The 13630-nt window shown below is 44.2% G+C and overlaps 1 protein-coding gene across 5 annotated transcripts in view; it reads right to left on the bottom strand.

The window, feature by feature from the left end:
• PRPF3 (pre-mRNA processing factor 3) overlaps positions 1-11974 on the bottom strand; it is a 28321-nt gene extending 16347 nt beyond the window's left edge. The window contains exons 1-8 of one of the 5 annotated variants that reach the window (XM_073323406.1): positions 11838-11974; positions 11136-11313; positions 9605-9733; positions 7468-7650; positions 6313-6443; positions 2049-2195; positions 750-833; positions 401-621 (exon numbers count right to left, since the gene is read on the bottom strand). In XM_073323406.1, the coding sequence (XP_073179507.1) occupies positions 401-621; positions 750-833; positions 2049-2195; positions 6313-6443; positions 7468-7612 (728 nt within the window). In that variant the 5' untranslated portion in view covers positions 7613-7650; positions 9605-9733; positions 11136-11313; positions 11838-11974. Of the gene's footprint in view, positions 1-400; positions 622-749; positions 834-2048; positions 2196-3409; positions 3506-6312; positions 6444-7467; positions 7651-9604; positions 9734-11135; positions 11314-11837 lie in introns of those variants that run through there. The other 4 variants (XM_073323408.1, XM_073323405.1, XM_073323407.1 and 1 more) reach the window with 4 other exon arrangements.
• Between the last annotated feature and the right edge of the window lie 1656 nt (positions 11975-13630).

The following is a 13630-nucleotide window of genomic DNA, read 5'->3' as shown; positions in this document are numbered from 1 at the left end:
CCGCTGCAACTACTGATACTGAACCCACACTGGCAGTGGTGAAAAATTTTAGAAAACCCTTTATGTAGACAAGGCCACAAGGACTTGATGTAGTTTAGACTACTCTTAGTTGACCCTGAAATGGACTAAACATTCAAAGGACAACTACAGTGTTACAGTAGGAGGTGGACAACAGCAGACAGACAACATCCAGAAGGGCAATGCCTGTCAAGCATCACTCTCTGGTGCGTCTATCATTGACACAGAGCCGCCAATTATCCAGTTTATGAATCCAAGTCAATACACAAATTTTGGTGGAAAGGCAATGATGAAGGCTGACAGTATGCACGCCTAGCATTTGTCTTGTTCCCATAGGAAGTTACTAGGGTTACAGTGTACTTGGCAAGTTGATTGTACTCACGGAGGTGCAATTCCCATTGCATGCAGGTTGGCCAACCCCACCATGTTGGCATTGCCAATGAGCCCAGGTTTCAAGGCCAGCTGAGCCTGGATTCGGGCTTGCAGCTCAGCAGCTTTCCTGGCTTTCTCAATAGCATCATTCATAAACGTGGCTGCCTGTGAAGGCTGGATGGTATTGCCGATGGGGAGACGTTCTGGCTGGGATGAAGAGGGAGTTTTTGGCTGTGGAGAGAAATACACTGTTAGATACGTGTCAGAACAATCACACAAGTCACTGTTTGAGGAGAAAGACAGTGCATCCATTTGAATCCTGTGGCAAAGGATCTCCCCTTTTGCTTTCCAGGCTGTACCTGGGGTGCAGGAGGACTGATGAAACTCAGTTGCTTTTTCCTCTCCTCAATCTGACGTGTTGCTGCCTCCATCATCTGTTTGATCTGCAGAAATAAAAGTTGGAAAGTTAGGTTTCTTCCTCCTCTTCGTAAGAAGGGCTAAAGCATTCTTCAGAGGCTCTTCACATAGCGGCAAATGAGTGCAAACCCAGCTACCAACCGGGACAATTCTAACCAACAACCTCTAATTTAGCAGCAGCAACCCTGGGTAGTCAGTGCCCACTGCCATGACCTGTTCCTTCCTATTCAGCTCACCCTACAGAAAAGGAGCCTTGTTTCCTTGTTTCATTTGTGAAGAGGGTCTTCCCCTCTCTTTCTCACTGTTCTCTTGGCTGAATTCAAGTGTGACCAAGTGTTTTGTTTGTTCCAAAAAAAGTGAAAGGACTTGCAAAATGATTTCCTGACCTGTTCTTAATCAATTCAGTCTGCTCACTGGCACCGCAAACTGTAAGAACTGAATTTCCCTTTCCTGGTGGAAATCACTGTTTCAAGATGATATACAGGAGACTCATTAATTCTAGAACACCTCCTCCACTAAATTCAGTGACATTAATCCTTTAAGATTAAGCCATTTACTGGTAAATTACTTCATGTGTCTGAACTGTTTAGTCAGTTTAATTTAGACTAAGAGCTTTAGTCCAAGCACGTTTTCTGAATCTGCCAAACTCCATGTACATTTATGGTACTGTGTAACTAAAAAAATAATGAAATGTGCCAGATCATACAGATGGTATTCAGCTAATGAACTGTTTATACTACATAACTGCAAGTGAACACATTTCAGTGCAAGTCAACACTTCTTCAAACAAATGAAGGATACTGCATATCAAATGTATTTTCTCCACTTATTCGCAGTATAGTTTAGTTGTATTCATTAACATTTCACAGTATTTTTGCAAATGTAGATTCTGTGTGAGTAGCAAGTTTTAGCAACACAAGGCATCAACATTGCACTCTCTCTGCCACTCAGTTTTCCAGAAATGACAAAGAGGACCATTAGGCTTGTGAATTAGGAACTTCTATTGAAATTGGCCAATACTAGCAGCAAACTCTGAAAAGGACACAGTGGAAAGCACTTGCCATTAGTTTTCAAAAGAAGGACGCTAGACCCTGACATTCAAATTTCTAATCATGATATGAAGTATAAGATAAGAAAAGTTTCAGCTATTCCCTCACACTGAAACTAAATATTAAGATGTTAAGATCCAAGATCTCAGTTTCTTGGGAAGTGGCAGAGGAGAGCAGCCTGAGAAGACAAACCTGTAGCTTGGTCAGCATTCCAGGACTCTCTGAAGGTGGTCCTGGGATAACCTCCGGCTCCTCCTCTACCTCCTCAAAACGTGGAATACGCCGCTTCTTAACACCGGAAGACTCCTTGGAGATCTCAGTCTCATCACCAAACACATCCTAACAGAATGGGAACAAGACGAGATAGCTTATGATCAATGATATAACAAAGCTACTTGAGGCTACTGATGAAGACAAGCAACCAGCACTTGAGTCCAGCAATTTAGAATTCGGAAAACATTTTGGTCAAGCAGTCACAGCAAGGGGCTTCAATCCAGAACTCCTACGTTGGATTCTCAGCCCTGCCATTTACCCACTGTGGGATGAGGCACAAATTCAATCTGTCTCATTTTCTCACCTGTACAATGGTAAGTGAGATCCATCTAAATGGGTGGTGGTGATATGTAGGTTAACTAATGTTTGCAAAGCACCCAGATCCTTGTGTGAAAGGCACTACCATCTTTTTGCATGATGTAAAGAGTTCCTAGGTCCATCATTCTTCCCAGTAAGCCTGTGTGTTCTCTCACACACCTATCCACGGACAAAGGTCTGATCTACACACAAACTGAACTGATTTAACTAAATTGGTTTCTAAATCTCAAACTGATTTAAGAGTCACTACAAAAAGTAATTTTCCCTCTGCTCATACTCGCACCTTGTCAACTATTTGAAATGGGCAACCCTGATTGCACTGGCCTTGTTAGCACTACAAAAGTAATTTTCCCTCCCTTGGTATTCACCCCTTCTTGTCAACTGTTGAGAACAGGCCACTTCCACCTTGATTGAATTGGCTCCTTAGCATTGACCCGCCACTTGGTAAGGCAACTCCCATCTTTTCATGTGCTAGGATATATATTCTGCTTACTATCAGAGAGGTAGCCATGTTAGTCTGGATCTGTAAAAGCAGCGAAGAGTCCTGTAGCACCTTATAGACTAACAGATATATTGGAGCATAAGCTTTCATGGGTGAATACCCACTTCTTCAGATGCTCCAATACGTCTGTTAGTCTATAAGGTGCCAGAGGACTCTTTGCTGATTCTGCTTACTGTATTTTTCACTCCATGCATCTATGAAGTGGGTTTTAGCCCACGAAATCTTATGCGCAACTAAATGTGTTAGTCTCTAAGGTGCCACAAGGACTCCTCATTGTTTTTGCTTACACAGACTAACACAGCTACCACTCTGAAACCTGATTTAAGAGAGTGTCTACAAGGAGATTGCACTGATTTAGTTAAATACGTGCCATTTGTGTGAGTAAACAAGCCCTTAATCTACCATACAACAGGCATACTGCATTATAAGTGAATGTTATTTGAAAAGAAGATATACACACCGGTTGTAAGCGTTAGTTGAAATCCCCTCTTCACTATTATGGTTCATATTCTACAAGGACACTTCCTCAGCCAGACACAGGTACTTCTTGGAATACCTACAAGTTCAAGAGAAAGGACTTGCCCATAGTATAAAGTGTGTAGACCATTACGTTTTAGTTCCTGAAACTTCCCAAGCAGTGATCTACCCCATGAAATGGTAGAAGGGAGAGAGGAGAAAGAGAGGGCCAGACAGAATGCTGAAAGACAGCTAACATGGGTAGTATCTAATGTTTTTATCATCCCTCTGTCCACCACTACAATTCTAATTCTGTGAGCATATGTAAAAGCAGAGCTAATATTTTCAAGGAAAAAGCCAGAAAGGAAAAGTTACCCTAGTTATACCACCTTGGGCTGCAATCCAGCAGACCTCCTGCTAAGCAGGGTCGGGGAGATCAGTGTCTGGATGTGACACTTCTAAGGAAGTTAACTTCAGGAAGAGCAGCTGGTGATTCAGTAGATGACACTTTTCCTTAAAAAGAAAAGGAGTACTTGTGGCACCTTAGAGACTAACAAATTTATTTGAGCATAAGCTTTCGTGAGCTACAGCTTACTTCATCGGATGCATTCAGTGGAATGACTCTTTTCCTTGAGTCAGAGGCCCACCACAGTGTGTTTGGGCATGCTCTGCTATTGGGAGGGCTGAATTTCAGATTAGATACAAAACTGAGGGCTTGGAACACTTTTGGTCATTCAAGATCCCAGAGCACTTTTCACTAGAGATGGGGCAATAGCCCCAGTGACCAGTCCAAATCCCAGCTTGGGTATCTAACCTACCTCCGTAAGATTCCCCATAGAGTTTCAACAGAGTGTAACGGTCTTCCCTTCCTGTCCTATAACGTTGTACGGTGTTGCCATTTGATGCTAAGTAGCTTCCACATCATGCGAGAATGGGCATTCCGGGTGACTAAAGCACTGTCTTATAAATGATTTGTAACTGTGAAAAGCTTTGGGATCCATTTGCATCAGAAGTGCTACAGAAGTATAAAATAATCATCACTTGTAAAGTGCAGACTGCAATCCATCTGCCAAAGGATTTATCTGCAGAACCATCTGCTTTAAAATGACATGTCAAGTGGCTGCATGGCATAGTTCAGATATTCCAGTTTCTTCTGTCTCCCCAATATACCAGAGGTAAGAGACTTGAGATCTGGCTGGGACAAAATATGATGGCTTACTGCCTTTCAATCTGAGGACAGTTTGGTGGCTTATGTGAAATGAATTAGTCAATTTCAGTCTAACTCCTAATTAAATGTGCCCACAGCACAAAGTTGACACCACATTACACTAGCTGGCTCCCTTCTTGATAGTCTCAGTAGAGGTGCCAATGACTGAGAGCACATCGACACTTAAGGCACTGCACCGCTTTAATGAAAACGCTCTACACCGACAGGAGAGTGCTCTCCTGTCAGCATAGTTAAGCCACCTCCCTGAGAGGAGATAGCTATGTTGGTGGGAGAAGCTCTCCTTCCGACATAGCACTGTCCACCAGGGGGTTAGGTTGGCATAACTACGTTGCTTGGGGTGTGGATTTTTCACACCCCAGAACAAAAATTATATCAATATAGGTCTGTAGTGTAGACCAGACCTGAGCTATGGAAGATTGAACTTCGCCCCTCTCTCCCCTGGGAGGGGTGGGGCTCACTCCAGATCAGACTAAGGCACATTGGCAGGGATGATTGCACTGCTGCCACCTAGGCTGTACCTATTCTGGGGATAAAGACCTCTTCTTTGTGCATGACTGTTTAATCAGTGAATGTAACTGGAACCTGGAAGAGGAAAGGTAAGTAGACCCTTCTCTAGCACATTTTAAAGCCTCAGCCAGGCAGAGGAGAAAAGTAACAGTTTCAGACAGAAAATATTGAGAAGGGTAGGTAGTCCCTCTCCTCCTACAAAGCACTTTCCCACAGACACCTGGAAAGGCACAGCTGAGAGCCCTGTAAGGGAATATACTAGGTAACTGACGAATCAGGAACTGATACAATGCAAAACTTCAAAAAGAGAAATATAAAATGCCATAAAATAGGAACCTCAGGAAAAAAGTGAAAGGAAACTTACTTTAAGACCAGGGAACAGCTTGTCGAGTAGCCATTTTTAAACTCTGTATGCAAATGATGACAAAAATTGTAATTCCAGGGTCAAAAGCAAAATCTTCAAGATAGTGAGAAGTAAAAGACAGCTGCGGATGCATGAGACTTTCCACCATCCCAGTCAAATGTTAGATGGGAAAACCACCAGAACACTAGAAAATCCTTGCTGTATTTCAGGACCTTGAACTTTGGTGGGGAAATGAGGTTGCCAGAAGGTGCATATTGTGGGTTCCAGATGAGCTTCAGTGCATGAACAGAAAGTGAAAATCCACAAGGTAACCCACCAACATTCATTCACTGACAATTGTGAAATCATCAGTTTAGATTTTACGATGACACGTCTGAGCAAGGAAGAGCAATGGAAAGTTACTACAAGCTGTGCCCGACTAACCCAGACTCCTAACCTCTAGTTAATGAAGACTCAACAGTATGGCAAAAATTCAAGTGGGGGATAAAGGTGTATGAAAAACAGCACAGAGCCACAAATCCTGCTATTTAAGCTGTTCTGTTTCATTAAACCACTAGGGGATTGTTAAAGAAACCAGATGCTCAGGCTTCCAAGCCAGGAAAAGTATTTTGGTCCCTCATGGCACCTCAGAAGAGAGTAAAAAGAACTGAAATGTAAAGGCTCACACACTTCATTGTAGAGAAGGGTCTTTTCTCTTGAACTTTAAGCATTATAAGATGTGCCTTTCTGGAAGAGGAGAATGTGGTAAAGTAACAGCACTACATTCATGGCCTTTATCGAACAATATAACAGTCAGTCCTTAGCTTACCTTCAATTCTCTCTTTCGGTTCCGGTCACTGTTGGATTTTGAGTGCCTGGAGCTTCGTCCCTCCTCTACAGCTTCAAAGAGCTTGTCGACAAACCGCAGAGTGGAATCATCAAGAAAGGGCTTCAGATGGTCTGGCAAGGAAGAGAAATTTATGCGACTAGACAGTGAACATTTTTGGAGACAGGAATACGTGGATAAAAATTATAGTTCAGCCTGTAAATTCACAGGCTGCCATTCCTCCTGAAATCTAGAATACATGACCTATGGGTTTTGAGATTCCATGCAAGTCTCTTTTTAAGGTAGTCTCTAACACTGACTACAGCAAATGTCTTCAGTTTCTTTAACAATGGAGCCTTTCAGCTGCATTTCCTGTCTTGTCAGTTTCTGTAACACCCTTTAAGTGTTTTGGAAGCATCTTAAGACAATGCCATCTTCTGCCATGAGGAAAAGGGGAGTACAAGAAAATCTGTCCAAAGTAAGCTTCTATTACTACATACAGCCTGTGAAGTAAGTCTGAAAATATTAAGTACATAAAAATTGGCTCTGAGCTAAGAATTAGCAAGGACATTCTCAGCTCAAAAGGGATTTCACACATCCATGAAAAGGGGGTCCATCTAATGGAAACACTGTCACAACCTTAATTAGTGATGAAGAAACAATTTGCCACATACAGTTCAGCACCACTAGTCACGTGAAGAAGTGCCCAAGAATAAGGAAGATAAATTCAAATCTGACTTAAAGACCATTTCAAATGCAGTGCAGATCTTCCAGTTTCATTTGAAAAGCTCACAGCTACTCACAGGAACAAATACTCTCATTTATTTAAGATACAAATTCAAAAGCCTCACTTGGTTGCCTTCTAGACCAAGACAAAGTGCCTATATTGTTAGTTTCATTTTCCTGAGTGATGCTTCTATTCCTTTCCCAGCTTTGCTACTGTTTAGCTCGAAGGCATGGTACGATACAGTTTATATGAAATACTTCGCAGAAAAATGGATTGTATTGCTAAACAGAAATCCTGAGAGATTCAACAGGTTGTCACTTTTAGCACCTATTTCATACACCTCCCTCTCTTTTTGTCAAGGATCTTTACTACTCCAAAATACACAGCAATGGATGTGTTGTGAGTGTCATAATGAAAAGCCGAGGACATACCGGCTGCTTTCTTTTTGTCCATTCCCTTCCCAACACAGTTCAATGCTGCAGTGACCACAGTGGGTTCTGAAAAACCCAGGACCCGCTTCACTGTCTTCTCGATCCATGGCTTCAGCTCATCCAATTCCCGTTTAGAGAGTGACATCTTCACTGGTAGGCTGACTTCAATTATTTGAATTTTACCTATAAGAAAAACAAAGAGTGGAAAAAGCATCTCTTAGAAGAGAGACTGGAGCAGCCAAATCACCATTATATTGATGGCCATTATATTTTTCTTTTTTTAGTGTGAATTTAGAGCTGGAAGGTACAAAGCATTTTTTTTAATGTATTTCTTCCTAGAGACCCAACCAATGTTGGGATGCCATTGTTCTAAGTGCTGTATAAGACAAGAAATAGTCCCTGCCCTCAAGACCTTACAATCTAACTAGACAAGACAAAGGAAGTATTAGATCCTTATTAGAGATAATCTCTGTGTGTTAGTTCCCTAAGCGACTTTCTCAAAGTTACACAGGAAATCGATGGCAGAGCCAGGAACGGAATCGAGATCTCCTGACTCCTAGTCCAGTGCCACGATAACAAGGCCAACCTTGCTCTTGTGACAGGTTTCAGAGTAACAGCCATGTTAGTCTGTATTCGCAAAAAGAAAAGGAGTACTTGTGGCACCTTAGAGACTAACCAATTTATTTGAGCATAAGCTTTCGTGAGCTACAGCTGTAGCTCACGAAAGCTTATGCTCAAATAAATTGGTTAGTCTCTAAAGTGCCACAAGTACTCCTTTTCTTCCTCTTGTTGAGGCTCTTGGAGACTATGCAGTGTTGGGCTGTGGATGGGCCCAGGATACTAGAGAGACAAGGTGAGAGAGGAACTGTCGTATTTATCCACAGGGCAGGTAACAGGTACCAGCAACACAGTTTCCAACTCCTACAGACTTACAGCCTCATAAATGCCCCCAGGACAGAGGGGGGGAGTTCTGTCTTTGTGGCCCATTCAATCTTTGGCTTGTGCTAATAAGGGAGCCAATTAGTGACAATCAGGGTGGTAGATTTGTGATGTGAACCCTTGTCCATTAGTCACTAGACTGAGACCTATCCAAACTTATTTCACATACACCACTCGCACTCAATACATTAGAATAGTTTTTACAATATTTTGAGAGGGGAACAAGTCCATTTTCAGCAATGTGGATGAAATACATTTTTGATAAACACTGAAAATTCTAATATACACTAGTTAGTGCTTAGTACCTTCACTTGAAGATCTCAAATCATGTTACAGACATTAAGCCTCACAACATCTACACAAGGTAAGCACGTGCAGCCTTCTAAACTAGAGGAAATTAAGGGTGACTTGGCTAAGCTCACACAAAAAGGGACATCTTCCAGGTCTCCTGACTCACAACCTCACTATAGATTCAGACTTTAAGGCCAGAAGGGACCATCATGATCAACTAGTGTGACCTCATGCACATTGCAGGCAGCAGAACTTCACCCACCCACTCCTGCAAAAAGCCCCACAACCTCTGGCTGAGTTACTTAAGTCCTCAACTCTTGATTTAAAGACTTCAAGTTAGAGAAAATCCTCCATATACTCTAGCTCTAGCATTCTATAGCTACATTTCAGTTATAGCTGCTTGTTGAGTAAGGCACATTTCGGATGATGACTGTTAAATGTTAACATTTGATACTCATGATCATTAGTTCAGCTAGGTTAAGAGCCATTATTACATTTCACAAAAAACATGTTGCCATATTAGTATCCTCATTTCTATATTGTAAAAACAGGCTAATATGGCTATAAGAATGAGTTACGCCTTGGTAGATTTTACCTTCATTTATGTAATTCAATAAGACCTAATAGAATACTCAACCTCAGGCAGGTTAGCATGATATTTCAGTATCTGAAGAGCGAATAGTATACATGAGCATTCTCATTATGTACTACCTACAGAATGAGAACACTATCTTTCAGCCATGTAAGTATTCTATATACAGTTAAACCTTGCATATAAGGCCAAATGTGTGCATTAAAATGTCTAAGAAAGTTGCCAGCCAAAATATAATAGACGATTTCTACCAGGTGGTCCAATAGTGAAACTGCACAACACATGTATCTCTCATTAAGGTTTACACACACTAACCTTCTTCACTATGTTATTCCTCAGTAAATGGATAATCTGGAATTGATGTTCTCACAAAGCTGTTGTCAAGCAACTGTGGCTCCTTCAGATAAGCGACATATTTAGCTTCATTCTGTAAAACACGTATGCCTAAAATTAAGTAAAAGTTCTAATTATAATTAGTTTCCAAAGCTACAGTGATATGTACAATGCCTCCTTTCAATTGAAACCCTCTTGCTCACAGCATTGCCCCAATAAGACAACTACTTTAAAGGTCTGAGCACTGCCTACGTTAAGGCTAGAAATCTAGATACCTTGAATCAGACAAATTTAGCTGTAACAGGATAAGAGTTCGCATACATCCGTGGAAAATTTTACCAAATTCTGCAAATGAAAATTGTGTACACAGGAAGATTGGGTTGTGCCCCCACCTCCTTCCCAATTACTTCTTTCTGAGAAGCAACCTAGCACAAATGTAGCATGTTTATGGGCAGACAATTCTAATCTTATTATAAAACTCATTTGCTCTAGCAAAGATTAAAACCCTCATGGATACCTTTTTTTGTTGCTGCTGCTGTTCCCTTTTATTTGTTTTAATAAAAATGTTTATTTATCCAGAATGGAAATAAATGTGCCAATTCCCTCCCCACCATTACGTGTGTACCTTTGAATAATCAGCAAAGGAGGCAGTGTAGTCTAGTGGTTAGAGGCGAAATGGGAGGCAGGAGTCCTGAGTATTATGCATGGTTAACAGTGTGTTGTGTGAACAAGAACTTCCTTATATTTTACATCTGCTGCCTCTCAGTTTTACTGGATGATCCCTTGATCTTGTGTACTCAAAGTACTATTATCCCCCTAAAAAGTCACTGGTGTTACATGAAGTATCCAGAAGACCCAAGTTTAGAAACAAACCTAATACACACCATTAAAGAGAATGCTTTTTGCTTATGATGCATAGAGAACAGGAGACATAAAGGGAAAAAATTCCTCTTGACAAAACCATCACTGTGGCAGATTAATGGTATTGCCCCTCCAAGTCAAACTCTTTAAAAAGAAAAAAAAAGTCACTCCATGTCTCACTTCTAGGTGAGATGTTAGAGAAAAATAACTGCGCTTAAATAGCACATTCTCTCCAAAGCACCGCACTGATTTTTGTCACCATACTCCTGTGAGACAAGTAATACTAATTTTCTAAATGACACAGAAGAGTTCAGTGACTTGTCTCAAGTCAAACAGTAAATCAGTAGCAAAGCTGAGATCAGAACCTAGGAGCCCACCACACAGTTGCCTGCCCTAGTACCCAACTCACACACTTCTTGTGCGAAAAAGGTGCAAACACTAAAAAATAGGAGTATGCAACAGAAATAAAGAGTGCAAATCTATGAGTGCTCCCTGATCTGGGCCAAAATGATAAAGGCAGCATTTCTAGAGGAGTTTGAGATTGTTAGTTTTGAGGTAGATGCACAAAAATCAAGTCTGCTCAGAGACTCTGGAGATTCCCAGAATCATTCACTGAGATGTTTTAACTTAAAACGTTGGGCTAATAACTCACTTGTGCTTTATCAGTTTCATTCAGAACCACAGAGCGAAAAGGGTACATGGTGATGAGACACGGGTACCAGTGACAGGTCCAAGACAGCACACACAGCTGAGTACCACACACCCAGGGCACCAGAGCGTGTGTTGCTCACCCTCCTGCTCAAGGGAGTCCTTTAGGGCAGGGAAGATGTCTGGGGTATAACAGATAGTAGAAAAGAAGAGGAAGTGCACAGATTGAGGAGGAAGGTCCCTGTCAAAGCCTCAGAAGTATGAGGGGCCGGCTGTGGGCTCCCCCCTTCCCCAGCGCATGGGGATAGCCGGCCAGTAAATGGGGGTCCCTATCACAGCCTCACGGAGGCTGCCTCAGGAGTATGAGGAACAGGCTAAGGGCTTCCGCATTCCCCAGAGCCTGGGGGGGGGCAGCTGGGGGGCTCCCCCCTTCCCCAAGGCCGCGGGGGGCGGCAGGCCAGTAAATGGGGGCCCCTATCACCGCCTGAGGCGTATGAGGGGCAGACTAAGGGCTCCCCCCTTCCCCAGGGGGGCTGGCTGGGGGGAGCTCCCCTCCCTTGGTCAGCGCCTCGCGCGCACACATGAGGCCTACGCCGGCCTAGCTCAGGCCTCGAGCCCCGGATCCCGCGCCCCCAGCCCAGGCTCCGCGGCCTGCCCATCCCCAGCTCCCGCGCGCCGCGCCGCGCCTCGCCTCGCCTCGCCTCACCTCAGCGCCGCCCGGCCCGGCCCGGCCCGGCTCCAGCCCGAAACTTCCGCTCCCCGCCGCGGCGGCCTAGAGAAGACTCGCTGCGACTGACGGAGACGGAACGTTAGGGCGGAAGCGGAAACGGCCCGCGTGAAGCCGCGTCGCAGGGGGCGGGGAAATTAGGCACCAGCACGTGACGCAGGAGCCCAGCGCCTCAATGGGGGGGGTGGTCACGTGACGGAGGAGCGGCACCCTGAGGCCTTTTCACGTGACGGAGAAGAGGCCAACGCGTCTGGGTCGGGTCGGGTCGGGTCACGTCACGTGACCGGGGGGGGGGGAGAGAGAGAAAAGCCCAGCACCTCCCCGTTCCACGCGAGGGGCTGCTGCAGGGCGAGTGGAAAGGGAGATTTGGGGCCTGGGACAAGTGATCCAGGGCGGCTGGGGTCCTGGCCCCACCACCTACAGAGGGCAGGGACTCTAGAGGGGCTGGGGTCATGGCCCCGCCACCCACAGGGGCCTATTTCAGGAGCTGGAGGGCAGGGGATCCAGAGGGGCTGGGGTCATGGCCCCGCCACCCACAGGGGCCAATTTCAGGAGCTGGAGGGCAGGGGATCCAGAGGGGCTGGGGTCATGGCCCTGCCACCCACAAGGGCCTATTTCAGGAGCTGGAGGGCAGGGGATCCAGAGGGCTCAGGTGCTGGTACCCAGCTTTTGCAAGGGCTAAGGTGAATAGCAAAGTGGGGTTGGGGTGAGTTCCTGGTCCCCAGCTGACCCGAGGCCCAGGAGGAGCATAGGAGAGAGGGCCAACGGCTTGGCAGAAGCCTGCCCTCATAGCACCCATGATATATGGGCAATGGTAAAATCATGCCAACGTGTGTCATGCTGTCAAATTACCTTCTTGTTCCTCCCATGGTCTTGGCCATGCCGGTCTGCAAGCAGCAGCAGCTGAGTATATCATTGCACCATGCCAGAAAGCCAATACAATGCACTGTACAGCTGACACCTGCAGTTACCACATTGCAACGCTATGGCAGAGTTTCATTATGGTGGCTCATGAGGTCACCCAGGCATGTCATGGCTTGATGCCATCACATCTGGGTGAACTCCATTCATATAATTTTTAGAACCATTCATCTGCCTAAATCTAGCATTTAATGGAGAGTATGGTGCTAAGGAAAAAAACACGAGACAGGCAGCCAATCCTTGTTCTACCAAGACCTCGCATGCAGTGATGCTTGTTGTAATTCACTGTAGAACTTGAGCTGACCCCAGCATGAGTAATGCAAGCATGTCAACAGGGAATTGCTTCACAAAGAAGATAGCCAGCTTTTGAACTATCATCATAAATTTCCTATCTTAGCCCAGCTGGTCTTTGGAGGTTTCCCATCCCAGTACTAATCCTGTGACATACACCCTAATTTGTGAGAACAGAGTTTTGAAACAGAATAGCCGCAGGTATCCCTAATATCATAATCAGAGGCATCCAGTAACCAGTCTGCTGCGCAACGCAATATCAGTGGCAGGATATTACAAGATCCACTTCCAAGTATACCCAATGATAAGGCAAATAGCTTCAGGAGATAAATGCTTCCACCTTATTTGTTCCCGAATCATTTATTATTAGGAGCATCTCCTCATGCTCTGTTCTAAGTGCTGAAGGACTTCTCTTTTCTGTCCACTTGGTTACTTGAGTCTGTGGAAATAATCAACCCTCTAACATTATTATACCAGCAAAAGTTTATAGTGTACACCCATCCAAACTCACCCCTTTTATAAAGGTTCTCACACTGCTCTCCACAAAGGACTTGCTAGTC

The sequence above is a fragment of the Lepidochelys kempii genome, chromosome 24 (assembly GCF_965140265.1).
Source record: "Lepidochelys kempii isolate rLepKem1 chromosome 24, rLepKem1.hap2, whole genome shotgun sequence".
NCBI classification, from domain to species: domain Eukaryota; kingdom Metazoa; phylum Chordata; order Testudines; family Cheloniidae; genus Lepidochelys; species Lepidochelys kempii.
The sequence above is the reverse complement of the archived record's forward strand: the minus strand, read 5'-3'. Positions and strand labels throughout refer to the sequence as shown.